The 27,526-nt window shown below is 51.2% G+C and overlaps 2 protein-coding genes across 8 annotated transcripts; both read right to left on the bottom strand.

The window, feature by feature from the left end:
* Positions 1 to 17: 17 nt before the first annotated feature.
* On the bottom strand, positions 18 to 11,240 carry arhgap45b (Rho GTPase activating protein 45b). 2 transcript variants are annotated; one of them, XM_040183600.2, is made up of 24 exons: positions 10,126 to 11,240; positions 9,124 to 9,376; positions 8,361 to 8,543; positions 6,920 to 7,063; positions 6,744 to 6,828; positions 5,771 to 5,843; positions 5,598 to 5,667; positions 5,337 to 5,468; positions 4,758 to 4,819; positions 4,532 to 4,642; positions 4,366 to 4,446; positions 4,119 to 4,286; positions 3,891 to 4,028; positions 3,615 to 3,811; positions 3,192 to 3,289; positions 3,005 to 3,091; positions 2,823 to 2,924; positions 2,578 to 2,741; positions 2,306 to 2,494; positions 2,070 to 2,207; positions 1,721 to 1,986; positions 1,393 to 1,630; positions 939 to 1,047; positions 18 to 816 (listed from the first exon to the last, which is right to left on the bottom strand). In XM_040183600.2, exons 1-24 carry the CDS (start codon positions 10,477 to 10,479, stop codon positions 413 to 415), a joined length of 3,846 nt encoding a protein of 1,281 aa, XP_040039534.2. In that variant the 5' UTR covers positions 10,480 to 11,240; the 3' UTR covers positions 18 to 412. The 2 variants fall into 2 exon arrangements, with proteins under 2 accessions (XP_040039534.2, XP_040039535.2); XM_040183601.2 differs by having other exon boundaries at positions 9,733 to 10,766.
* A 922-nt stretch (positions 11,241 to 12,162) lies between these two features.
* tjp3 (tight junction protein 3) lies at positions 12,163 to 27,189 on the bottom strand. Of its 6 annotated transcripts, none has more exons than XM_078108656.1 (30): positions 26,906 to 27,189; positions 21,588 to 21,644; positions 21,131 to 21,255; positions 20,944 to 21,046; positions 20,552 to 20,849; positions 20,366 to 20,469; positions 20,077 to 20,266; positions 19,895 to 19,970; positions 19,605 to 19,702; positions 19,412 to 19,496; positions 19,131 to 19,316; positions 18,929 to 19,035; positions 18,489 to 18,579; positions 17,707 to 17,795; positions 17,007 to 17,103; positions 16,370 to 16,458; positions 16,180 to 16,264; positions 16,017 to 16,090; positions 15,763 to 15,826; positions 15,474 to 15,630; positions 15,280 to 15,388; positions 14,974 to 15,193; positions 14,670 to 14,875; positions 14,478 to 14,573; positions 14,330 to 14,409; positions 14,034 to 14,244; positions 13,814 to 13,914; positions 13,063 to 13,635; positions 12,659 to 12,717; positions 12,163 to 12,566 (listed from the first exon to the last, which is right to left on the bottom strand). In XM_078108656.1, the coding sequence occupies exons 2-30, from the start codon at positions 21,633 to 21,635 to the stop codon at positions 12,455 to 12,457; spliced, it is 3,933 nt and encodes a 1,310-aa protein (XP_077964782.1). In that variant the 5' UTR covers positions 21,636 to 21,644; positions 26,906 to 27,189; the 3' UTR covers positions 12,163 to 12,454. The 6 variants fall into 6 exon arrangements, with proteins under 6 accessions (XP_077964782.1, XP_040039533.2, XP_077964781.1 ...); XM_040183599.2 differs by lacking the exon at positions 26,906 to 27,189 and adding an exon at positions 24,395 to 26,008; XM_078108655.1 differs by lacking the exon at positions 26,906 to 27,189 and adding an exon at positions 23,403 to 23,693.
* Positions 27,190 to 27,526: the final 337 nt, after the last annotated feature.

Below are 27,526 nucleotides of genomic sequence, written 5' to 3'. Positions count from 1 at the left end.
AACCAAAATGGAACAACTTTAAAATACTTTTTTTAATTATATACCAAATATCCAGAACGAGGCAATACAGGCAACATTTATAAGACAATACTGAATTTACTTTAAAACTTTTAGTGCTGAAATAAAACCAGAAGCCCTTTGATTTGCTTCTGAACTGCACATTAAAATGTGACTCACTGACCACTTTTCCTTAAGCTCGCAAGAGCAACGAATAAAACATTTTAAAAACGCATTTTTGCAGCAGTAGGTATTAATCATTTAAGTTAAAACCTCTTGAAAGAAGTAATTGCATCAAACAGCAGGAAGCTTGCCAGGATTAATGAACACAGCTGAAATCTGCATTCAACATATTACATCAGCTGGATTTTAATGATTAAAACCAGATCGACTCAAAATGATTTGGACCCTGAAATCAGACAAACTCTGGCTCACTGGCCCGGTTTCTGGTCAGCGGCAGCATCTTTCTGCACAGACTCTGCAGTGGGAAGCCCGACGAGCTCGTTCCGTGGGAGAACGGGTGGTGGTTGTTGTTGTTGACGTTGAGCTCGGCCAGCGAGGCGCTCAGGTCGCGCTCCGCCGCTCTGTCCTCGTCTGGCGGCCCGCTGTCCGGCAGCGCGGGGGGCTCCGCCAGGTCGTGAGCGTCCCGATCCGCGTCCGGCGTCGCGGGCTCACTGGACAGGTCCAGGCTGTCCCTGGGGCTCAGCTGGTCCTCGTCCACGCTCTCCTGCCTCAGCAGGCCCGGCGACACCGCGCTCCTCTGGCCGCGGTCGTCCAGCGCCGAGTCGGAGAGCTGCTCACTGGAGCCACGAGAGCTTCCTGGAGGGGGTTTACTGCAGTTATACTCAAAAGGCCAAATCAGCGTCAAGAGGAATTTTTAGGAGTTCGAAAAATGCAGGAGTTGTCGCTCAGTTTGCAAAAACAACATCAAAGTGTTTTACCACCCTGCTGCCCAGAGCAGCCCTCCTCCATCTGGTCAGATTCGGTTTTATTTGGCTCCTCGCTGCCTGCATCCGCAGAGCCCCCGATCTTGTCATCTGCAACGCCAGCCTGAACCAGGAGGTGAAATGAAGAGATTCTTATGCATGTTGGGATGTTCAATGCAAGTTTTAAAAAGAGTTCAACTAAATTTAGAAGTAATCCATTAAAAATACCATTTAGTTATAATTTTGGCAAATAATGGACATTGTTGTATTTTAGTCAGACAATGCACAGAAAAGGTTTTCTTCAATTTAATAATGAAATGTTTTGATAAAAGGGGAGTTATCTAAATTAATTGTCATTTAAAGTGTAATAATTCAGAAAAAAATCAAAACGTATTTTCAGTTAAAGTGTAGAACATTAATACATAACTGCCCCTCAGCACACAGAGGGAGGGAGGGGGGGGTGTCCCACCTGCTGCGTGGAGGTGGAAGCAGAGCCACAGGTTCGCTGCGACTGCGGAGCTTTGGACTGGAAGATGGACGAGTAGAAGACGATGAGGGACTCCACGATGCGGGCCTGGTGGGGGTAATCCACCAGAGAGGACAGCGATATCGTGGCCCCGGTTGGACGGGGCCGCATCAGGGAGGGGCCAAACACGATGCCCAAGTTACTGGGGCTCATCTTGTTGTCCTGCTCCAACTCTGCAATCCTGGGAGATACGAGGAGAGCAGAAGGATTGAGCATGAAATAAAAATGTTAAAAAAAACAACCTGAAGATTCTTCTTCCGCCGTCACCGACTTCCTCAGGTGGCGGATGAGGTAACGCAGCGTCGCGATGTTGGCCTTGGGCAGGTCCTTCAGGAGCTCCTTCAGCTTCTCCACTAAAACCAGGACCTCCGGGTCGGTGTCGCGGCCCCGATCCTCCAGCTCCGGCGCCTTGCACCCCACCGGGACGACGCGGTGGGACTCCTCCCCCTCGGGGGTCTCCGCTTCGCCGTGCAGACTCTCCTTGGCCAAACCCATGAGACAGTTGTACATGCGGAACAGCATGATGGGCTCTGGCAGCTGGGTGGAGGGAGGGAGGAGTTAGTGGGGCTGGATTACGTATCAACGCTCCGCTGAGGTCTGAGCGCGTTATATCTCTGCACCTGTCTGAGGTAAAGCTTGAGGACGTTGCTGATGTCATGCGGGGAGCACTGGGACAGCTCCACCAGCTCCTTGCCGTTCTCAAAGGCCTGACAGAGCTTCTCCACGCGCGTCTTCACCCCGTTCACCCGGTAGATGCCCTGCGAGGAGGAAGAGGAGGAGCACCGCGTCAAACAGACCCCCCGTGGACACATGTTCACAGCGCCACCGTCAACAACAACGGCGTTCCCTTCCGCACCTTCATCTTGAGCGCCCGTCTCTCGATCTCGGAGATGCACTTGGTGATGATGAAGGGGATGCCGTCGCTGGCGCAGCCGGCCACCTGCGAGAAGTCCCTGCCGAACAGCTGCAGGCGACCCTGCAGCTTCTTGTGGCCGCATTGGATGGCCAGAGTCTCCAGGCAGCGCTTGTGACACGCCAGGAAGCACTGCAGGGGGGTTGGAGACAGAGGACAAAGTCAAGACCTTTCCCCCACCCCCCGAGTCGGAGACGAGGAAGAAGGGAACTCGCCTCCTCGCACTCGGCGCCCTGGAAGTAAACGTAGCTGTCGCACTCGCGGCACTTTGAAGGAGTCCGCAGCTTCCTCAGGCGGTGCGTCTGCGCCGCTTTGGACAGGCCGAGGTTGCGGAAAGGTCGGGTGGACACCACCACGTCGGGGTCCATGCCGTTAATGTCTGAAGACCAGAAAAAAAAAGTCTCAGCCGGCAATGAAGATTTAAATATCACGCCAAACGGTTACGGTCTGTGAATCTTACTCGGAGATTCGAATGACGTCACGTTCACGTCTTTCTCGTCTGCGTCCTCATTGGACGACATTGTTCCAGTGGATGACGTGCGAACAATTTTACTGATGTCACCTGGAATAAACACACAGTTTAAACACTCACACACGCGGCTTCATGTGGGAAAAGACAAAAACGATGGTCCGGTGACTCACTTGTGCTCGCAGTGGGAGACTCGAGGCCTCCTTCTCCGCCCACGCTGTCGTCGCTCACCGTGGAACCCCACGACTTGTGTCCCTGCCCTGGGACGGACGGACAAGGAATGGATCAAATAAAAAAAATCAGAAGGCTGGACGCGTTCAGGAAGCTACAGCTGTAACGTCTGCGGCGGCCATCACTCACTCTTGCGTTGAGCCTCCGCGTCCCGGTTGTCCCCGGACGCTGCGTCGACGGGACTCGTCTGCTCCGCGTTGAAGCTGTCGTTTCTCGCTCTGTGGCCGCTGACACGGCGAGTTACAGGGAGATGTTTATTATTATTTTATTATAAGGGAGAAGCTACAGCGGTCATGCTAAGCTAACAGGATGTAGCTTTGTGTTCACGTCAGAATATACAGCAACAAGATGGGGGAAAAAAAAAAAAGTATATCCAACAATTTCCTGATTGTGTCTTTGAAGACCGTTGGATAGAACAGCTTTAAGCCGTCTCATGGTGGTAAAGCAATGGGAATATTTTAAATAAGACTCATTCATTCTTTTAGAATTCTTAAATAAGTGCTGGTAGTTTTCACAGACCCCCCCCATCGAGCATCGGACCGCCGCGCTTACTGTGACGAGGAGCTGGAGGGACAGTAGTTCTCGAAGTCGTAGTGAACGGTCGGCTGCTCCGGCAGCTGCAGGTCTCGGACGTGGGCGGCGTACTGCTGGCCCGGGTCGTACAGCTTACTGCTCTCACACAGGGTCTGGTAGTGGACCGGCAGGGCCACCGTCTGCATGTGCATCAGCTGGTAGTACGAGATGGTCGCCTGGGGGGGAGGAGGAGAACGTTAGGGCAGAAGGCAGAGAAGCGAAGGCACGTTTAGAACAAAAAGGGCGGGTTCTGACCGAGCGGAGGGTCTGGTCGCTCTGCTTGATGACGTCCTGCAGTTGCCTCAGCACCGTGACCTTCGTGTGCTCCAGCTCCTGCTGCTGAGTGGTGGCGTCCGCTATGCACGTCCGGTAGGTGGCCTCCGCCTCGTCCGCCTGCACACACACACACGTTTGATGGTTTTAACTTCACTTTGGTGAAGCTCTGAAACAACTCGGAGACAAAAGTCGGTCGTCCACAAGAACCTTGTTGCGAGCCTCTTCCTCCACCCGCTTCTTCTTCTCCACGGACTTGGCGGTCGCCCCTCCTCCTTCCTCCTCGGCCCGGCAGGCGGCCGTCTTGGCCTTGTCGTACTCCTCGCAGCGGACCATGAAGACTTGCTTGGCTTTGCGCAGGTTCGCCTCGCACTCCATCTGAAAGGCGGCTCATTGTTGGCCCTCGTAGCTTGTGACATGGAGACGAGTCTCACCGCGAACGCTCAAAGGGTCGTACCAGTTTTCGCTTTGCTCGAATCCAGTGTTCCTTGATCTCCTTCCGCCTCTTTTCGTGCTCCTGCTTGCGTTGCATCAGCGGCTGCGCAGAGAAAACACGGGCGTGGATGGAGAACACGAGGCAAACACACACACACACCGCGACAACACACTCAGGTCAGGGTTACCTGGATGAAGGTCTGGGTGTGCAGGGTGGTGTTGGCCTGCTGCAGCCCGATGCTCTGCTCCTGGTCCTGCTCCAGAGCCAGCGAGTAGATGGAGAAGAGGGGCATGTGGGGCTGGAGGGAGACAACACACACACACACACACACACACACACACGGTTATGCTGCGTCGCTTTAAGTTTATCCAAGTTGTTAACAGCCGATGCCACAGAGACAAAAGGAGCTTTACATGCGTTATGCTGTGTTTGCAGGACTGGTACAATCTCTGGAGGCCTTTGGAAAACTCGGTCTCTGGTCAAAGGGAAGAAAAGAGGACAGCAGGTTGTTGTACGGCGGCTCAGATGCTACAGATGCTACGTCACTGCTGCAGGGACGAATTCTAAAGTCAACACGTCCGTGAGGGTTGAACAAAGTGTGCAAGTATCACCAACGTGCATTTCTATTAGAATTAAAAACATTTTTTTAAAAGGAGTTATAGTCGGTTACTTTGGCAGCACCAGTCGTCTTAAATTCAGCCGCATCTATTTCAGTTAATCATTCATCTCGTCAAGAAAATTACAAATGGATCACTGTCTTCGGTCTAATCCCATAAAAGTGATGAATCGATTTAGCAAGCTGTGATCAAATCTTTATTACTTACATGAGGAGAGTTACATTTAATCATCTAATAAATGAATCCCATCAAAATTAATTTCATCAATTTTCCCACATAAAAGTAGACAAAAAAAAGTGGGGAAAAATAAATGAACCTCTAGCGCTGAAGACTTCTTGTTTCTAAAATGATCTTTAAATAGTGACGCCTGCTCACCCAGCGAGGTTCTCTTCTCCACGTAGCTCATCAGGTCCTTCATGTACTTGGAGATGGTTTTGGCGTAGAGCAGAGCGGAGTCCACCCCCCCCTCGCTGTTCTGGAGGATGACGTCCACCTCCTCGGCTCGGCCTGCGCATCAACACGCAAACGCGTCTTTACGCCAGCAGGGGGCGACCCGACGGACGCTGTGTGTGTGTGTGTGTGTCCCCCATGAACTGAGTGGCGCTTGGACGGAGGCCGAGGAGCCGATCAACCTACCCATGTCCTGCAGGTCGCTCCTGAACGCCCCCCCGTCTGCTCCCGCCGAGGCGTACAAGTTCTCCATCGACTGCACAAAGACGACGCCGTCATGTCACGTTATGCATTTAAGTCGCAGGGCGCTGCGTGATGAGAATAAGTCATTGTCCAGGTCGTTTAGCTGCTGAACTCACCCGGCTCTTCTCGGTGGGCAGCAGAGAGAGCAGCGTGCTGCTGTCCACCTCCCCCATCAGCAGCTCCGACACACTGGGGAGAGAAAGTCAGTGAACACAGCGCGGATGGAACGGCGTCCCGGTGGAGCAGCAGCGAACACGGGGAGGAAGAGAATGAGGGGAAAGAAAAATGTCCTAGCGGACAGAAAAGGGGACGTCGTGGAAAGTCTCCACATGTACGAGAGCGTGAAACCCACCTGGGGGGTTTTACTCTGACGGACACAACAACTAACTGTCCATATATCTGGATAAAAAGGGAGACGTGGAAACTGTTCGTGTTTGGTGCAATAAATAAGTTAAAAACAGCCGATAATCAATCATTTTATTGTTCACGCTGGACGAAACGAGCGGCGTCTCCATCTCCGTGTTTACGTCGAACAGAGGAGAGAATGAGGAAACAGACCCGACGGGCAGATTTCAACCGTCTCTGCCAGCTCACTTCCTCCTGCAGCTCTGTGACGGATGTCTAAACCCTCAAAGAACACAGGCCAACCGAAACATCTCTCTGCTCGGGCATCAAGTTTTTATTTTCTAAAGTGAAAACATTCAGCTTGAAAAATCAAACCGATTCGGCAGTTTTGTAGTAGTTTGATTCCTCTTAAAAGATCTCTGGTGATAGTTATCTCCGTCTGTAGACATCTGCCAGGTAGTCAACAGCGATTTAGTTTGGGTTTCGTGTCATACGGCAAAAAAAAACAAAAAACCCACTTCCTGTTTTTCAGCCTGATGCAAAATGTGTCACCATCACTGAACTTCTCTCCACATTCCCAACAACAGACTTGCTACGCACAAGACACACACAAACACACACACACACACACACACACACACCACATCGTCTCTTCTACGCGAGGCGACACGTGGTTAGAAACGCCGCCTACGTCCTCGTAGCCGCCGCCCCCACTTTCGGATTGAAAAGGCGTCGTATACTCACTTGCTGCTGAACGCCACTGCGATGGTCTCGATCGCCTTCTCGAAGTCCTTTTTGTCCGCCTCGTTACAAGCCTCGTAGTGGAACCCTGGCAAGTCACAAGTTTCAACGTGGTCGTCGCACGACGCTTTTTCGACGAGATGTGCAAAAAGGCCTCGGCGACGGAAAACCCCACTGACCTTTGACCTTTGATATGAGCTTGCCGGCAGCGGTGAGGATCTCCACGGTGTTGAGCAGCGGGTAGGTGTTGATGACCTGACGCAGCACGCGCAGGACCTCGCCCAGGCACTCGTGAGCCACGGGCCGCTGGCTCTCCCTCTGTCCTGGGGGGGGGGGGGGGGGGAGGGGGTCGACAAAATACATGACGTGTTAGTGAGCGCGTTGAGGCCGCGTTCGTTAACCGCCACGCGGATGTGACAGCGACACGGATCTTCTGGGCGGTGACAGGCGGACGAGTCGCCAGTCAAAGCTCCTCTGCTGTGATGTCACGTGTGCGGAAACTTTCCAACCTCTTTTTTTTGTTTAATGTCACAAGTCGGCTCCTGGGTGAAGCGTTTGAGGCAGCTTGGTCTGAGGAGGCCAGAGGGCAACTGATCTAACCCCCCCCCCCCCCCCCCCCTCTGCACCCGCCCCCATCCTCCCACAGACTGTCAAAGTCAAAGAGCGACCCGCTCTCGGTGAGCAAGATTAGAAACCAATTACAGTCTGAAACGTTTGCTTTCTGCAGGCCGACAGGAAACGGCAGCATTCTGACTCAGTCGGGCCCATTTTAGAAAAGAATAAAAGTGGGACCTGAGAGGACACGAGGCCCACGAGACACTGCTGCTGATGGAGGACGCACGGAAGACAGGGCTCTTGTGTCGGAGGCCGTCCATCAGGACTTCCTGCTCAGCGCTCTGTGGCCGGAGGAGGAGGAGGGACGGGGCAGATAAACCCCCCTTTTGCCCGGCGGGAGGGGGGGGGGGGGGGGGGGACCCCTCTGAGGCGTTTGCACTGAACTCCAGGAGGGAAAAGTCGTTTCAAAAGGCCGATGCGAGGCGGCTTCCTGCCAGAGACGAGCGCGCTCTGCGGTCGCTCTGCAGGCTCAGCGGAAACGCAGCGCTTCGCTTGGAGATTGCGACGCTCGCAGAAGCTCCCTCGCTCACTTGTGCAAGGTGGCTCCTCCTCCCCTCCTCCTCCTCCCTCCCCCTCCTCCCTCGCAACTTATGCAAGAAGTTCTTGTGGACACCCCATGTCCTCTTAATGCGAGCCGAAACGGACTGGAGCTCGAAAGGGGAAGAGAGGACCAAGCGTATTGTTACGTGTGCAAACGTATTCTCACATCAAACAGTCAGTCATCCCAAAAAGATGATTGACACTTCCTCAAAACCGTGACCTTTAGGAGCCAAACTCATTTTAAAACCTCTGAATCAATATTTCTGCCAGTTAATTAGGGAAGGATGTATTTCATTCTACTTAAATATTAGGAGTCTGTCTCCATTAAGCACTGAAATTATTTTATTTCTCGCCAGGTTTTTATTGATACAATTGTTCAATTATTTTATTTCTGCTGGTCTAAAATAAAACTTGTTCCTCGAGCACAATGAGTCCTAAATCTCTAAAATGAACTCTCCCGTTTACCTTCGGCCAACACGACGTCCTTCAGCTTCTCCACGGCCTCGGCGAAGCGCGCCACGTCCCTCAGCAGCGCCGGGATGTCCTCCACCTCGATGGCCGTGCTCTCCGGACCGTCGGACGGCGTCGTCGGGGCCGAGGCCGCTCTGCCCTGACCCTTCGTGAACACCCACGACTGCAGCGGGAAGCCTGAGCACAACGCACGCAACAAGGCGGGACATCCCATCAACGTCTTCACTCGGCACATTAGTCCTCAGGTATTCAGGTGGACGGAGTTCGGCACATTTCTCACCACGGCCTCTTTAGAGGATCGTTTGCCCGTTTGAGGCCGTAAAGTACTATATTTGATTTACTCAAGCAAGAAATGGCAGCGTGTGTCGAGTTTCTTTTCCAGGAGACAGAACTTTGCTCCCAGACAAGAAAGTCTGGCAAAAGCATTTTGAGCTTTTCCACTTCGGTTGAAGTTAAAACACAACAGCGAGCTTTTGAGCGGTTACATCAATGGCAACAAATTCGTTATCATCTTTAAACGCTCCGTTTATTAATATCATTGTAATTTAAATATCTTTGAATTTTAGAGAAAAACTATTTGAGCACGTCGCCTTCGTCTCGGATGATGACCAAATCCAAACTGAAGATGCAAACTACCAAACGGCTGATGTGAATAAATTAATTCATCGTGGATTATTTTCTTTATTTAGTGCACTTCACGCGTCACATTAGTCTTTCCGTTTGGCCTCTTGTGGACGGATGTCGGCACATTTCTCACCTGCGGCGCTGGCGTGTCTGCTCAGCGCCGTCGGCCTCTTCAGGGTTGCCACGGGAGACGGGCCGCCCGCCGCCAGCTTGCCGTGCTGGGCGCTGGGGGTCCCCGGGCAGGACACGGAGGGGTCCTGCGACCCGGCCGACGTTGGGGTGAGTGTCGATGAGAATGAGGAGGACGAGGAGGACGAGGACCAGGGCGAAGAGGAGAGGCCGCCTTCGGCCGCATCTTTACGAGGCTGCTCCTGCAGGCTGGAGAGCTGGGGGGGAGGGAGGGGAGGAGATCACATGACTAACCCGCATGCAGCTCAGGCCTTTCCTCTAAAAAAGACAAGCAGGCTTGTTGGTAAACACAAACGACTTTCAAGACTTTCACAAGATCCGGTGTCTCGTTGAGCAACACTTCCTGACTGCAGGCCGCTGTCGGGTGTGGCGGCGCAGCGCGAGTCATCGGAAAATCACCTTCTGATCACTTATCGGGTCAGAAAAGGCGACGTCTTTTCAGATAAATCACCTCTCAAAAAAGGAAATAAAAGCTTTTTTTCATGTTTAAACTAAACGCATCTCATGCGGTCCTCTGGCCAAGTCACCCGCACCGAGTGCGCCGTACCGTTACCTGCTTCAGCCATACGTTGTGCTTGTTGGGCAGAATGTCCACCCGCTCCTTGGCCTTGTTCTCCGCCTTCTTCACCCTCTGGCTGGAGGAGTACGGGTTGTAGCTGCGCTTCAACATGCTCATTTCTCTCCAACGCGCGCTACAGCTCGGCGCGCGCGCGCCGCGTTAACTGAAGGGGTTGAAACGACGCGCTCGCAGAGTTCCGTCCCCAACCGCGCGTAAAGTTCCTGATCTCAGATTTAAAAAAAAAAAAAAAGAAAACCCACACCAGCGCTCCGAGAGAGAATAACCGTGACTGAGTCCCGGTCCGCTCGCCGTCTGACGGTGATCTGACACGCACGCACACGCACGCACACACACGCAGAAAAAAAACAGAAGTGATGCGCTACTCACGGACGGCGCGCTGCTCTGCGGCGCGGGGCTTCCTGCTCGGCTCTTCTTCGTGATGGAGGGCGTCTTGATGAGCTCCCGCTTCTTCCTGGCGAACATCTTCAGCGTGCCTCGGCCGTCCATGCCGACCTCCTTGAGTTTGACGCGCAAGCCGCCCACCCAGCCGCCGACTCGCCACTTGCGCGCTGCTGCTGCTGCGCCGCCGCCGCTCAGCGGGTGGTGCCCGGTGCCATGCGCGCCGCCGTGCAGCCACGACGTCTGTCCGTCCGAGAGCTGCCTGTCAGTCAGCCGTCTGTCCTTCCTCCTCGTGTCGCTGCTGCTGCTGCTGCTGCCGTCGCCGCCGCCGCTGTCGCACATCGAGCCGCGTGCGCTCCCGGCATCCGCTCTGCGCGTGCGCGGGCAGGTCGGTTTTTTCACCCCCCCTCAGAGGAGGCGGAGGGATTAAAAAGAAAACTAAACTAGTTTAACGCGTAAATGGCGTCACGGGGTGAAAACCGCGAGGAAGAGCGTTGAGTCGCTCGTGAGGTTTAAAACTTTAAAGAAGGCAGGTTTGACTCGGCGCTGCTTTGTGACGCAGTCAGGGAGCCGCTTCGCGCGGATACTCGTCAGTTCGTCGCTCGCACACCTGCGCGTGTTTGCGACACGTGACCTCGACCTTTTCACGGTATCCCTCCGCGGGCACCTGCTGCCGACAACGAATTAGACGAGAGGACGCGTTCGTGCGGTGCGCACGAGACAAATGTTATCAGTAACCACAGATACATTTAGAAGTTATTTTGTAAATATTGGGAGATATTAAACACAGGATTGAGGGCTTTGTGTCTGCTACATTTTCCGTTTCTTAATATCACTGTTAATTCGTTCTTTTTTGCAATTGGCTGTTTATTTCAAGTCTTGTTACTTTTAACAGTCTGTATTTGGGTTTTAATGCTGTCCTCGTCCCGGGTACAACATGTCAATCATGGATAAACACAAAATAAAAAAAAAAGTTCATAAAGGGAAGAAACGCTTGAAAAACTGATCACTAAATTTGAAAAAGAAATTTCACAGACATTTTGAGAAGTAAAAACATGACATTCAGCATTATTTAAACAGTATTTTGGTCTCATCCCTTTTTGGTAATTAAATAAAAATAAATATAAGAATAAAACGTGTTCTGGCTTTGAAACATTGAGCTGCACATTAAACTGCTTGTATACAATTATCACATCTGACCTCCAGGTTATGAAAATGTTATGACAGGCGTCTTCTCAGATTCTTACACTATTTATCACTTATTTTTGTTTAGGTTGCACATTTTTATGTTATATTACGATCACTTATCTTATTGATTTAACATGTACATTGGATCATTATATCACTTGTAGGTCGTAAAGCTGTATTCTATTGAATTAATCCAATGTTTCATGCCGTTTCACTGATTACTGTCATATAGCTCTATGTTCTTTTTAATGACATTGTCATTTCATCAGCGGTCAGGAATTTTTGAGGCAATAGTTAAATTTTACGTCTCCTTGGCGACAAAACCAGAGTTAAATGTGCATTTAGAGCTGTACATGTGAGTGTAAGAATTGTCATTTTACCTTTCGAACCATTTTTGATGTCAAGATGTTGTGCAGAGTGAACAGGAGATAGTAATAGATATGACCGTGTCTGTTTCAGTGTGTCTGTATTTAACCGCATGTCATATATCCACTTCTGTTTTTATTGTCTTTTGGTGTAAAATTCAATGAAAATTAGAAAAATAAAATACGTGCAACTTATAAAACAAACCACAAAATATTTGCCACACAATGAGCCTTTGTGGCCCCTGGAGGTCCGACTTCTTGATCTGGCCTTTGAGGAGTTTAATAAATCGAGCTCGCTTCAAGGTTGCATCGTCCGATCACTGCTTTCCGTATACAAGTTATTATCACGTCAACAGCCAGAATATTAATGATCATCAAGGTTGTGTTGAATAATGATAATCCTGCCAAATATATCAAAGCCGGAAGCATCTATAGTTGTTTTTGCCATTTCGTACCATTGAACACGCCCACATTTAAAATCAGTAAAACAGTTTAATGTAGAAAAAGTCAAAGATGCATCCAAACATTGTTCTGAATATTTCTATGTAACAACTCATTCGCTTTATAATAAAACTAGAATTTGTTTCTATCTCACAAAACCGTGGAAGTACAAAAAGTTATGGCTGAATTCTATCACATGGTGTCATTTAAATAAAAAAAAATAAAGAGGCACTTTGACCTGAACATTCACAGGAGGAACCAATGTCTCCCTGAAAAAGTTACAAAATGAGTTTGTTCAGCGAGTGAAATAGTGTCTTTAAACTCTAGAGCTCCGTGGCCGGACCCCACTCGATGTCGTCCTCCTCGTCCTCCGAGCTGTCGCTGCCTCGGATCTGTGTGCGTCTGAACTGGACGGCCTGGTGATGATGCGCTAGCCTGTCATAGAGGGGACGGGGGGGGGGGGTGAGAACGTCGGCCACAGGAGCGGTTTGACTGCGGCGGCCAAAGACAACAGAAGAAGAACTTACACGATGAACTGAGGGCCCTTCTTCTCGCCGGCTGGTTCCTGCGGCTCGGCGGAGCGCGTCTGGAGGAGAGAGGACGCCGCGCGGTTTAAAAACGGGAAGCGTTCACGTCGCTTTGTATCCGACGAAACATTGTTCACTAAATAAACACGCAGCTCAAACGTGGGGTTTAACCCACGAGAAAAACCACGCATCCTTCAGTCCTGATCGTTGGGTTTAAATATGAACATCAGGCATCTTAAACATTTTTTTATCGTTTTTTCCAGACTCAAAATAATCAACAAATATTTACATTTGAGTAACAATAACTATGATGAAAATTGTGTTTTTTCAATTTACCGACTGATGAAGTCATGTGACCAACAATCTATAAAAACAGGCATCTTCCTGTAAAATAACATGACTACCTGCTGTAGTTTCTCCTCGATGGCGGACAGGCTGGCGTGCTGCGGACTATCGGGCGGCGCCTCGGCGTACGCCGGCTCGGCCACAGAGTGCCGGGCGGAGGGGTCGGGGGCTATGAAATCTGGGGGTCCGTCCATGGCGCTAAAATCTGAGTCTGTGAAACTGCGATGCGTGAAGTCCTCTTCCTCCTCCTCCTCCTCCTCCTCTTCCTCCTCCTCCTCCTCTTCCTCCTCGGCGGCGCTGTGGGACGGGCTGTAGCGCTCCTCCCGCGGTGACCTTGGCTCGGGCACGAGCAGCAGCGGCGGGATTCCTCTGAGCGGCCGCGAGTCGGCGTCCTCCGACTCGGCGTCGGACTCGGCGTCCTCGGCGGGCTCCGACGACCGGGCCAGAGCGGACCCGGCCACCCGGGAGCCTCGGGGGACCTGGGCGGCGCTCTGCCCCAGGAACGCCTCCTCCAGCTCCTCGTTGTCGGTGTAGACCTCTCCGTCCGTGTCCTCCAGGTCGCTGGCGGCGCTGAGGTAGTCGGACTGGGTTTGGTCCAGAGCGTCCAGGTCCTGCTCTCCACCGCTCTCCAACTAAGACGTTAGAAGATATCAAAATGTACGTGCAGTAAACATGCAATGACATAATAACCGTTGCTTTAAAAAAAAGCTTAAAAGACACGTGAGAATTTGTACCCCATAAAACAACAACCCAAACGAACCCTTCAAAACAGCGACACCGGGTTGAATGTGAATCATCAGGTGTGTTTACCTTCACTTCAGACACCCAGACCGGTTTGGACTGTTGGTGGCGGATCTTATCCTTGAGACTGTCGTACCAGACATTGGAGCCGGGCTGCAGGTCGATACGCGCTGGAGCGAGACGACGAGTGACGAGCGTAAACATTGAGGATTGTTCCCAGGTAAGCAAACAAAAGGACAACGTCCATCTATTGTGCCTTCAGTGGCACTTTACGGGAAAGCTCCCCTACCCGAGAAGAGGTGGCTGCAGTGCTTCCTCAGCTTCAGGGCCTGCGTGTAGAGGCGTCTGGAGCTCTTGTTGGAGTCGGGGCTGTACCTCTGCCTCATGGCCTTGACGTCCTTGCGGCTGTGCGGGTCCAGGAACAGCACCATCGGGTGGTACTGGATGTAGTTCAGCCTTTCCACGGCAGTGGGAGTGATGTCCAGGAGCGGGTGCTTGTCCTGGGAGAGAGGGTTACACGGATGCATGTATATGTAGATATAGGACTACATCGTATTCGACTCGGTCTCATTCGCGGCTGCTCACCTTCTCTGCGATTCTCCTCACGGTGTCCAGTTTAATGACCGTGGAGCCGCCGTCTCCTCCTCCACTGCGAGGCACCATGTCTGCAGACACACAGCGTGCATCACATCGGGAGAAACCAACAAAATGCTTCAAATAGACTGAAACCAACCTGCCACTTCGTAATCGTCGGGCATCTCTCTGGCCAGCTTCTCCATGGCAACGTCGTTAAGAGGACCCAGAATGACGATGGGACGTTTGAAATTAGCTGGAGGCAAAAAAAAAAAAAACACGCTTGGCTCACGACGACATGATTTTACAAAACTGTGTGTGTGTGTGTGAAAAAAAAGAGAAACACACCCACCTTCTCTGAGCAGGACCCTCTCGTAGGCCGGGAACTTGCCCTGGATGGTGAGGTGCAGCAGGTCCTCGCGACTCCGCCGGATGTTCTTCTCGTTCTTTTTGTTGCCCCTGAGCCCCCGCAGCTTCCAGAACTCGGCCCGCGGGCCCGACACCTGCCGCTCCCCGCTGGCCCGCTGCGCCTGCTCTATGCTGGCCAGCGCCTCCGCCCTGAAAGAAGACCGAGAAGAAGGAGGCGCCGACGTGAGACGTGAATGGCGGCTCCCGGGGCGAGCTGGAAACCGGAGTTCTCTCTCCTCCCCGCTGACCTGGCCTGGTTGGGGATGGTGCCTTTTTCCATCTCGTGCAGGTCGTTCCCCATGCGGCTGGCCAGCCAGTTGCCCATCTTCCCGCGGTGCATGGTGTCCACCACCCTGAACACCTCCCCTCGGGTGAAGCTCAGCCCGACGGGGCCCTCGGCCTCGTGGTCAAAGTGGGTGCGGATGTAGAAGTTGTCGGCCAGGTTGGACTTGATGATCTTCTTATAAACTGAGCAGGAGGGGGGGGAGAACTTAAGGTCGGTTGGTGCAGTTTCACGCGTGGTTCTCACCCGAGAGGCTCGGAGACAAACTCACTGTCCATCTTGTTCTGAGTGCAGATGTCAACGCGCTCTCCTCGCTTGATGTTCAGCAGGAAGTTGGCCGCCTCTTCTCGTGTGAAATGACCAAAATCGACTTTATTTACCTGAAGAAAAAGAGGTACAAGTTTCAAGAAAGATGACAGAATGAATGTGTTAATGTACAAACGTATTGATTGATGATCATCTCACCTGCATGATCTGGTCCCCCTCTTTCATCCCCTCCTCGTACGCCGGGCTGTTGGGCTGAACTCCGCCCACGAATATGCCCACGTCGTTGCCCCCCACCAGCCTGAGACCCACGCTGCCCTCCTTCCGAAACGACACGGTGTGAAGGTCCGAGCTGTACCTGAGAGCGAGGACAACAGTTCATCAGGGCCGCGGGTCCCGTGTGTGTGTGTGTGTGTGTGTGTGTGTGTGTGCGTGCGTGCGCGCGCTGGGAGGGCGGATCAGCTGGAGGATTTAAGGGGGATTTCCTCACCCTGGATTCTGGGACGGGTAAGAGTCCGGAGGCAGGGAGTAGACGGGCTCCTCCGCAGGCTTCGCTGGAAGAGACACGGTAAGATCACAGCTCAAAGTGGCCGTTTCTTTCTTCATGTATAGTCAGTCAAGAAAAGAAAGACCGGACTGCAAAACGTTGGCTCAGGGACACGTAACGAAGGCCACAAACGGACCACACGTCCACAAAAAAGGATGTTAGTTCTACTCTAATGCGCTTCTATCTCGAGGCCTTACAGTACGTCGGCGGGTTGCTCCTCCCCGAAGCGCCGGACTTCAGGGTGTCCGTTCTGCTGGCGGCGAGGGGGCCCCTGCGAGGCGGAGAGAGGGAGAGAAAACGTCACACGCTGGATTTGTGCCACGAGCTTAAACGCAGCGCGGCCGCCGCGCTCCGCCGTACCTGCGGACGCCGCCGCCGCCGTCGTCCCCCCGCTCGGAGCTGCCGGACCTCCTGAGATGCGACAGCTGGTCCGACTCCGAGGAATCTGAAAGCAAAGAGAGCGGTCAGCAGCACCGACGTACGGCCTCTCGGCTCGGAACTCTGAGGCGACGGCAGCGAGGAGGAGAGCGTGTGCGAGTGGGATACCGACCATCCGCGGGAGGCCCGGTGGGCGACGGGATGCGGCGAAGGGGCTCCTGCTTCATGGCGACCGAGGGGGATTTGATCTCAGGCAGAACTCTGGTGACAAAATAATCATTTTAATCTTTTTGTTTGCCGATCTCGTGGTATAGAAACCACACAAATCATCTTTTCACTGTCAAAAGGAAGATTGTTAATTCAAATATCCAATCTTTATTCTGAAAATCACCTATTGACTCAGATATTTAAGACCACAACGTGCCGCGTTGGACGAATTCCACCAAAAATAAGACGTGTAGAGGAAGTGGTGAGATTTGGTTAAATAAACCTTCAATAAGTCAACATGTGGTTTGTCAGATGTCAATAGACAATGTTATCAGTTCCTTTCAAAAATGAAATTAACTGCAAACTACACCTGTAATAATCTAAATGTTCAGGATTTTATTTGTCCACAAATTTAAACCGTGAAGCGAGACGTCGGTCAGCTGGTAAAATGTCACCTCCGCCCACAAACACAAACACATCAGCGTGAGCTGTGATTTCATCTCGAGTGGGCCCCCGCACAAGTTTCGTTCTGCCTCTCAGCACCACAGATGGCGCAACGTGGCGCCGGAACACGGGTAACGTCACACGCGTGTGCCCCTCACCGGTATCTGCTGGGAGCCGGTTTGGACTTCACGCTGTCGGGAGATTCCCTGCGAGGGACGGATTCATAACTGGCCTCCGATTCCGGATCTGAAGAAGCTGCGAAGGGCAATAAATTGAATACGTTTCATTACATTGGATGGAAAACATTTGTATAATCACATTTTTTGAGTGATCTGTGATACTTTCAACCCTCTGAAGCCCAAACTGTATCAGGCAGTTGTTCTTTTCTCCCGTCATATTTATAAGGCCTGAGCACAGTCACGACCAGAGGTAGAGAGAGAACATTTGTGCAGTAAAACACAAAAATCCATGTCACATAAAGGAGAGAAAAAAGTTGAATTTCTTTGATAATTAATTTTACAAAAATATGAAATAGAAATATTTTCTATGTATTTATTTATTAGCATTATTTATATTTTACCAATGTTGGCTAAAAGGGTAATATATTGAAGAGTCGCCGTGGTCACAGCCTCTGCCGTGGATACTTTAATGTCTTTGTAACGGATCAGGTCAAAAAGTAAAAGGTTTATGTACCAAACCTTCCTTTTTTTTGTTGCGCTTCATGACGGAAGCACGCGATGTGTTCCACACACACACACACACACACACACACACACACACACACACACACACACACACACACACACACACACACACACACACACACACACACACACACACACACACACACACACACACCTTCTCGTCGCGGATTGCTGGCAGTGACGCTGGGGGCTTTCCATTGCGGCGGATCCAGCTGTGGCTGCAGGGCAACATCTGGCAGGACCCTGGAAGAGAAGAGAAAGAGAGGGAGGCGGGAGTGAGGGAGGAGGAAGACAACAGATCTCAGTTACGTTTGGAGTGGGGGGGGCGGCTGTGGCTAATTTGATGATTATTGATGAGGATTAGACTGAAATGTTGAATATTCACCTTAGGGACTCTGTGGGGGGGAAGCTCTGTCTCTGACGGTTAACTGCTTTGTAACTGATCAGAATAACCATTCAGTAGCATTCGTGGTCCTGATGTGAGAATATTGATCTCTATAACACATGCAGGTTTTATATTTGGGGAAACTGTTCTAGAGACGTTTGATTGGAATACTGTTGCTCCGGTGAAAGGAGTCCTGTGGTTAACCAGCATTTAGCCACATACAGGAAAGGGGACATGTTCAGTGCAAGTCGCTTTTATTTCATCGGTTAACAAAACAAAAAGTCAACTCAGAACACAAAACACTTGGTACACAGAAACACAAGTCAGGCAAAGCTACAAAATGAGCAAATCAAAATCAAGAGACAGAAGGGGTTTGATAATAAAAATGCAAAAATGCAAAAAAAAAAAAAAGGTAAAATACATGATTAGCTAATGTTTGAACAGGACAGGCGTGCACATTCTGCTCAGTGTCCCAATCCGTGAGACGTTGGTGGGTTTCGGGGGGGGGGGGGTGGGTGGGGTTGTGGGGGGGGTCGGCCCTTCATCTGTACCTGTATCTGCTGAGGGAGTCCTGACTGTACGTGGTGCTCTGCCTCTGAGGAGGCGGAAGGCTCACTTCCGGCTCCGACTCGGAGTCAGAGTCTGACAACGAGAAAAACAAAGTGAGGCAAATTAAAGGCAAATCAAAGGCAGCAGCAACTATCGCTTTCACAATGGCCTTTTTTTTACCTTTCGCTTTCTACCACCGGGTGGCACCAGATTAAGGAAATGTTCCGATCTGACTTTAAGTAGCTTTTAACGGCACGATGAGGATGATAAATGTCGTTTTTGGAATCACATCTCAGTTGTTAATTAAGTTAAGCCAATTAATTTACACTGGCAGCAATCAACGTTGAACATACTATAATTATAATAATTGGATATGAGCGAGCATTGAATCCAGAGCAAATAAAAAAATAGTAATTAAAATGTTTTTTTTGTGAGAGCTGACCTGGGGGCAGGACTCTGAGAGGGGAGTTGACCCTCCTCGGGGGCTCGTGGCGAACGTCGATGGGGGAAGCTCCGAGTCCTCCTCCGTAGGCCAGATCAGGAAGAACTCTGGTGGGGGACGAGAATTGATCAGATACTTAAAATATCCTGCAACAGAAGGTCGGGAGGTGTTTGGTTTCTAAACCCCCGGGCGCCGTCCTCACTTGTATCGGCTGTCCGTACGGGGGCTCCGCCTGCGCGGCGGGGGGGAGGTGCTGCCGTCCGAGTCCGAGTCAGACACCGGCCTGCGGGGGCGCGAGGCGCCGGAGGAGGAGGCGCGGGAGGTCGGCTCGGTGGAGACTTGAGGAGCGAACCGAGGGTTGGGGAGGATGGACATGCCGGACAGAGACCTGCGGGAGGGGACGACACGATCCATGTTTCTCATGTGAAATCTAACGACGCGGCTTGATGAACACGTCGGTTGAACAGAAGAGAGGCAACGGACTTGTACTTGGCGGAGTCCTTCATGTCCGGACTGGTCCTCCTGAAGGAAGCAGGAGGAGACGCGCTGTTGTCCGACTCGGACGGAGCTGAGGAAACGATAAATACACAGCGACAAATGTCATCATCGGCTTTTCAAAAAAAACATGTTACTCTATTTTTTTAACCGGACAGCCGCGGCCGTGGGCGGGACCGACCTCGGCGAGGCGCGTAGGACTTCACGGGCGGCCGAGTCAAGGTGGAGCGCATTGGGGAGGAGTCCCGAGACTTGGACACGGGAGGTTCAGCTCTCGTTCTGGGTCAAATAAATCAATAACAACAAGGATGATGCAGCAATACTTGTGTATCAATTACTCCTGGGGAGCAACATGGAGCTCTGACTCGGTTATGAGTGGTTACATTTTAATGAAGGAGAGCACATGACTGGACACATAATGAGAGTTTGTCAAAATAGAATAAAAACAAACACTCCCGCTGTTGTGTGTACCTGCGTGTGCGCTTGTCTCTGGTGGGCTGGCGGGACGTCCTGCGGGTCGAAGTGTCTTCGTCCAGGTCGGAAATGTCTGACGGGTAAAACACAGAAATGTTTAAACGTACGGACTCGAGGGTCTCTCTCATTCACGTCTTTGTCTCAGAGCTGCTTTACTCCCCCCCCCATCTCCTCCTCACCCTCCAGTTCGGAGCTGCTGCCTCGGCGACGGTCGTCCTCGCTGTCGGGGCCGCTGTCCTCCACCTCCGGGATGCTGACCAGGAACTTGCGGTCGTCCCGGAGCACCGTCATGGTCAGCTTGCCCCGGCTCTTCTCCACCAGGTGCTTGGTCTCCAGCAGGGACAGATTCTCCGTCGTCATGCCGTTGATCTGGTCGAAGGAGACAAGAAGAAGAAGAAGAAGAAGAAGGACTCGTATCGATCCGTTGTCGTGGTTATCAGACGAATGGTCTGGATGAGAGTTCCCCACCTTGAGGATGAGGTCTCCCTCGTGCAGCGTCCCCTCCTTAGCGGCGAGGCCCGTCTCCGTCATGTGCTTGATGAAGATCTGGCTGCCCAGCTTCAGCCCGTACTCTGCAGGAAGGAGGAGGATCATCAGCACCGGTCGGGTCCAGCTGAAGACAGTGGACCCCCCCCACTCCCCCCGAAGTCTCACCATCTGTGACCTTCTTCTTGAGCAGCGTGGTCTTGATGGCTTTCTCCGGCGCGTCCTGACGCGGCAGCCTCTTGTACGCCGTCGTCATCAGCGGCGCCAGCGCGCTCCCGTTCCCGAACCCGTTGCGGTCCGGCGAGGCGCTGCGGGCGCGGTACCGCTGGCCGTCCCGGTGGTCGCTGCCGTCCGAGTAGCGCCGCGCGGGCCTGAGGGGCTCCGCGTCCAGCAGGTTAGAGTGCGAGGCGGCGCGGGTCGGCCTGGTGGTCGCCGGGATCTGGATCTTGCGAGGGCGCTTCACCGTCTGGAGGGAGGGGGAGAGGTTCAGAGGAACGGAACGCCGCCGCCGCTGTTGTTGTTGTTGTTGTTGTTGTTGCTGCCGCTTCCTCTGCACTCACCACGTTCACCGTCTTGCCGCAGGACTTGAGGGTCTGGATGGTGTAGGTGGAGTAGACGTTCTCCATGGACTCGCCGTTGACCATGACGATCTGGTCTTTGTAGCTGCGGAGCACAGAGACGCGTCGGTGAGTACCGGCTCCGGTTCCCGCGTGTCCGGTGACGTGAACGGCGTTTCACGGGACTTACAACAGCCGACCGCTGGCCGGTCCGTTCGGCAGCACGTCCGACACCACCACGGCCGTGTCCCCGGTGTCCGGGTGAGGCTTGTCCCTGCCGCCTGAGATGGCAAAGCCGAACCCGAATTTGGCATCCTGCCATCGTGAGACAGAGGGGGACAAGGGGGGGGGGGGCGACAAAACAAGCATGAAGAGCACGAGCGGAGGCGAGAGAGCACGAGCCGAGGGACCGAGGGAGGAAGAGCGCATTCCAGAGGAGAGGCAGCTGGGCGCGTCACTCCCAAATTCCTGCCGGAGTCCGTGCCGTGAAACCGAGAGGCCTGAAGCTCCCTCCCCCCCCTCCTCCCCCGACCGATACCGACTTTTAACCTGTGTATTTGTGCAGCCGAGGGCAAGTCAATAAAAAAAACAACGTCACGTCTGAAGCGGGTGTCGTTCAGAGCGCGTCGCACAAAAGAAGCACTTACTTTGTTGAGCGTTATCGTGTGTTGCTCCCATATCGTTAGCTCCTCCATACCTGGTTTCTGGAGAGAAACAAAAAAACAACAACAAAAAAAAAAAAAACGATGATTGACTTCAGAAAAAAAAAAAAAAAGGAAAAGTCTTTTAGGCGATATCACAAATAATGAACCCTGAAACGGTAACGCAGGTCCTTACGAGAAGGACAGGAGAGAGGAACAGGAAGAGAGCGCGTACAACTCGACCTGATCTCGGCGTGCTCTCACCTGTCTCAATCCTGCCTGACCGGTATGGAGGAGGGGCTACCTGTCTGTGTGCGTGTCGCTGCTGTGGTGACAACCGGGGCTCGTTCAGTATGCTCGCGATTGATCCATTCATCGGCTGGCCGTTAAAATGTCCCTTCGTGTCAAATCAGACGACAAGAAGAACCGCATGTGTAATTGATTGTGACAATAGTTGCCTGCTGAGCAGAGACACAATGTTTCCTTTCACGGGGACGGACGCGTCCCTGCGTTTGACTTTCTGTGATAAGTCCGATCAGCGGGGGCTGAACTAGCGGAGGCGTTACTTTCTCAAAGCCCAAGTTTGCGTTATTCTGCTGTCGGAAGTGGCGTAAAATAAGAAATAACTGTTCAGGACAGGCCAGAACTGGACTTTGTATCTAATCTCAGACTTTTGAGGAACATCTGGGAAACAAAGGCGCACCACGTCATTCCAAAAGCCCTTTACTCCGTCACCGGTTTGAGCAAAATCTCTTCCGGTCCCGGAAAGATAAAAAAGAAACCTTGTGTTGAGACGAACCACTGAAACAAACACGCCGAGCCCCAGATGTGTACTCGCTGGGCGTGGGGGGGGGGGGGGGGGGGGGGCGGCTACTGTAGTAGGAGATGACATCACACCAGCAGCACATTTACAACTCATTGAACCTCAAACACACGGCAAGAATCCAACCTCCCGTCACGACGCCCGCTAGGAACGCTAATGTGATGACTAAGCACTAAACACGGATTTCAGAACCGTCTCAATATGATCACAAGAATCTGAAGCTCGCCATTATTGAGCGGAGGTGGAGGCCCCTTGTTTGACAGAGTTAATTATAAACCTGAGGCGTAAAAAAAAAAGAAAAAAAGAAAAAAGAAAAGCAACGGACACGTTGGCTCAAAGAACAAGCTGGCTGTGGTTTTTTTATAATCTCAACAGGCCGAAAGGTTCATTGTGTGATATCGTAGTTTCACTGCGGCTGGATAAAGATGGCCGCCGAGTGCAATGAGTCAGAGTCACGTCACATTCTACAGACAGCATCAGATAACAGCAGCGTTCCGCCCTGATGTGGACAACCAGACAACAAATGGGACAATCTGAGACTATGAGTCAGGAGGACATTTAAATTAAATCCCATTCCGTTATGAAATGTGCACAAAGAGTTCAGGGTTAATCGGTCTGGATCCCGTAGCCGTGTGCAAACAGCGGTCGTGCTCTCAGTCCTCAGACAAAGTGACTCCCTGACTATTCGGTTGAAAGAAACCGAGCTTTAGAACCAAAGGACAGACATGTTTTTCTGCACTAAACATGAGCCGAACGTCGACGCAGCGCTCCGCCAAAGTACAGCCTCAAACCGAAAATAACTGATTTTCATCCTAAAAACCAGAGGAAGATCTTTAAGCATGACGAGGTCCTTCAGGTGCTCTCAGGACACACAGCTCAGACACAATGAAAATCTTTGTCCTTTGTAAGATTTCTCACTGCTACGTTTCAGGCGAGTTGTTTACGGTCAGACCGTTACCGCTTCCTCCTCCTCCTCCTCCTCCTCCTCCTCCTCTTACCGCTTGGTCTTTGAACCTCACTTCCATCTCCCACTGGGTCTCCTACGCCGAACAAAACACCTGCGGCCTTCCGGTTTTCACTGAACAGCGAGCTCTCTCTAATCCACACGGAAACTCCAAAACAATCACAGCTTTCTCCAAACCCGCCCCCTCCCCCCTCCACCCCTCCCGGATGGTTATCCAACACCGGGCAGGGTGTTCCGCCGTCCAGAAGAAACCGGAGCTCCTCCTGCCGAAATGACCTGTAATCCGAGCAGCCGTGGTGTTTCTCTCCGAGCGCTGGAGAGAGCAGAGAACCATCGGGGAGAGGCCTCACCTGCAGCGCTCCTCCCCCCACCCGACCTTTGCCCACCCAGTGGCCTGTGGTAAACGGGAAGGTGGAGCGGCACCGCCTCCGTGAGTACCCCCCCCCCCCCCGACCCCCCTCGTGATTAGGTATCAGAAGGGCAAAGACGACGGAGGGACGATGATTAGCCAGTTCCGGATTTTTTAAAACATCCAATGGGACATTTAAAGTGAGACGTCATCCAACCCCTTCTTCTCTTTAATGCACCGATTATTCAGCTGAACTTATTATAGCAAATCTCATTAGTCCTCAGTAAATACATTTCTTCAATCATGGAATATTTATGGAGCTGCAAACTCTTTATTTTTAGCAGTAGAACTACACTTAAAAACGCAGGCTCAGCCCGGCTTCCTTTTTTTAAGTTGAATATTACCGACACATTCATATAGAAAATAAACACTAGTGGAGACACCATATTCATGCTTTGGTATAACAATCTCCTTCTGCAGGAGTATCCAGCCCTACACACCACATTCTAGTTCGGCTCCCTGGAAACAAACTACTTACTCACTTTCTCAATAGAAATATCTAAAGAGAACAACGATGCAGATATGATTCCCTTTAATAGCAAGTTAATTAAAAGCGTTTGGACTTAAACACACGGACGTCCAGAGGCTCAACAGTGTGTTGTCCTCCGTCCACTTACAGGCACCACCAGCAGAGGTGGTGGAGTAGAAGGTGGAGGCTCCGGGGGCAGAGCGCCAAAGTGCTTCAACATTTTCATCCGCTGCTTCAGATTCATGACGCTGTGGATTTCTTCTTCTTCTTCTGCTGCTGCCGAAAACCCCCACAAACAAGGACAGGCCTCGGACCACCTCGGACGCTTTTATCGGTTCCTCACGCAGACAAAAAACCCCACCAATAATCCACCTAAAGAGGCCACAGCAGCTCAGAAGTGTTCAGCTTAAATATCTAGAAAATGTGGGGGGAAAAAAGGGCACGTTCCTCCGCTGCCAACGAGGCGGATCCTCGGCGATTCCCTCTCTGACGGAGTAGAAGGTGGCAGCCGGCTCCCGCCGTCAGAGGAATGCCAGTTTCTCTCGGTTTTAGGCCGGTAGTCTTTTCCCACGAGCCACCGGATCCCTGAGTTTCAGTCTGCTGCTGCCATGGTTACGTCGGGGGAATGAGAGCGCCGGGCCGTTAATAATTGACGGGTGTGTTTGCTGCACTCTGGGTCTGCTGGCACCAGAAGAAAAAAAAAAAAACAGAAGGTCCCCGGGTTCTTGCACGGGGCCCAAAGCTGCAACCTGCTTATTTTTTAATTCTTCTTCTTAGCTTTGACTGATTGTCAGGGCTAGAACCCCGGCGACTCCTGCTCAGCTACGGAGACGAACGCGTCGGGTCGCGGAGGAGAGGCCTGTGACCCGTCCGGGTGGGGGTTGTTGTGGAGAGCAAGCAGCGCGGTAACAACTCGGGCCGGTCAGGTGGAACCGCTGGCCCCTCTGGGGCGAGTCCAGAACACCTGAGCTGAATTATTTATTATTGAAAGCTCTGGAGAAAAGCGAGCAGCCGCTACTGTCACCAAAGCAAACACCCAACTTGAGGCGCGCCTCCTCCGGCAGGTAAACCGCCACCGGTTCCTCAGCCGCTCCAGCGGGTCCACTTCAGGGTCGCAGGCTTTTATTCATTCATGCAAAAGCTCATTTATAAAGAGTGAACGTTCCGGGCCACAGGGACCTTTCTCCGTCCGCGTCACAGGAGGATAAAGCGAGGGATCAGTACGGATTCAACTGCTCTCAGGGTCAACTCGAGCTGATTCATCGATTCATCGAATTAATCAGCAACTAATGGCATTGGGGCGAAAATGATCTCGTTCCAGCTTCTTAAATACGGATTTGTTCTGGCTTCTTTACCCCTGTGACAGCGAGTTATCCATCAGATAAAACCAGCGGAAATAATCGACGAAAGAAAAATCATTTTGAAGAAACAAAAAAAAAAAATCAAACAGATCTTCCCGTTTCCACCTGCAGCCAACGAGGACACGAGACCTTCTTCCACAGCGTCACATAGATGGAATTCTTTCCCCGCGGATCCAGCTGGTTAATATTTACGACCTGGGGGGGACGGGGAGTCTTTGGTCGGCTTCAACCAGCAACCTTCTGCGGTTGATGAGGAAACGGCAGAGAAACTAACCCCCTCAAGCAAGTACAGCGATTTGAAATGCAAATACGCAGTGACACAGCCGGGTCGGAGCTCTGGAGCTTCTACTCACAGCGGAGTTTCTCATTGACATCCACGGTCAACAGTGTTTGAGAAGTGCAAACACACACTACCTGGACTCATGCAGAGACCTTCACCGCACACACGCACATACACACACCTAATAGATGCATTTAGATGCCACATTCTTTCAAATCAATTACAAAAAGAACCAAAATCGGAACGTTTGAACACGTGTTAATGAATTAGGGTTAAAGAGCTGCAGAGAACCATCACGTCACGGTTTGCTCGGTTCTCTAAAACATGCCGCTCTTCAAGGAGAAACTGTTTGGGAATGCAAAAAGGCGAAACTTGTTGTGGAACTCTACGGCAGGCAGGTAGAAACTTGCTCATGTGGCAGAACCAGTAAGGCGAGGATGAGGACAGTGGGGTTACAGCTGACACACACACACACACACACACACACACACACACACAGTGACAGCAGGCTGTACTGTACGTAAACATCACGTGATGACGGAATCCATTAATCAGAAACCAACATATATTGATTGAGCATTGCCTTTCACGGCCATTCTGCTTTGTTTTATTTCTATCCTCTGCATGCTTTAATAAGCTACGTTTAGCTTTGACACATTCTTTGCTATAAGCATTCTCGCTCGTTTCTGACTTATTTTTTATGAATAATATAACGTTATTAGCTAAATAACGTTTTGCTAGACTTATTTCATGAAAAGGTGCTATAAATGTAAATAAAGTTGTAGTAGCTCTGTCGGCTAAACAGCTAAGCTAAGTAGCTAACGGCTAACATCTCTACTACTGGGGTTATGACGCAGGAAAATAATGTTATTATTAAAGTAACTTTAGTCAAATGTTTTACTTTGTCTTCTAATTCCGTGTCCGCTGGTCGGACTGTTGCTGAGGGCTTACAGGCCCACACGGAAACATTAGACAGCGGTGACGCTAACGTTAGTAGACAGCCGTCAAGCTAACGTACCTGTAACGTCACACCTCTACACTTCCGCTTTGGAGATGAAACTGTGTCTGTTGGTCCAAGGTTAAAAAAAAAAAACTCTACCAACGCTGTCTTCTTAAAGTGTCTTTCGCTCGCGTTGACTGTTTCAGCTGTTCGTAAAAACGTCCCTTTATAACTTCCTGACGACAGGTGAGGACTGCGGGAGGCGAGGCGCCCGACGTACAGGTGAGTTTCGAGACGTCATCACGCAGAGTAGCGTCAGAGACCGGAAGTAAGTTAACCATCCACCTAGTTTTGGTTGCGATAAGAGAGGCTGTTCTCTTTTTTTTTTTTTTTACAGTGTATTAAATGCTGACTGATCGTGAACACAAAACCTTACGTAACAAAAAAACCTCAAAGTGTGATACTGTTGTTATTATTATTATAAAATACCAATAATTCTTATGAATGTTAAAAAGATAACAAACAATTATAGTAAAAGTTGAATAAATCATTGGTCCGCCAGACAGATTTAGTAGCTTTCGTGGCCAATTCTATTCCTGATAAAAATGTCCAAAAATTGAAGGTGTAAATGATCCCAAAACAAATTAAACTAGAATTTACCTTCAAGTTGTGTAATCTAATTTTCCGCCCACTTTTCCT

Source organism: Gasterosteus aculeatus, chromosome 8 (assembly GCF_964276395.1).
Source record: "Gasterosteus aculeatus chromosome 8, fGasAcu3.hap1.1, whole genome shotgun sequence".
NCBI classification, from domain to species: domain Eukaryota; kingdom Metazoa; phylum Chordata; class Actinopteri; order Perciformes; family Gasterosteidae; genus Gasterosteus; species Gasterosteus aculeatus.
The sequence above is the reverse complement of the archived record's forward strand: the minus strand, read 5'-3'. Positions and strand labels throughout refer to the sequence as shown.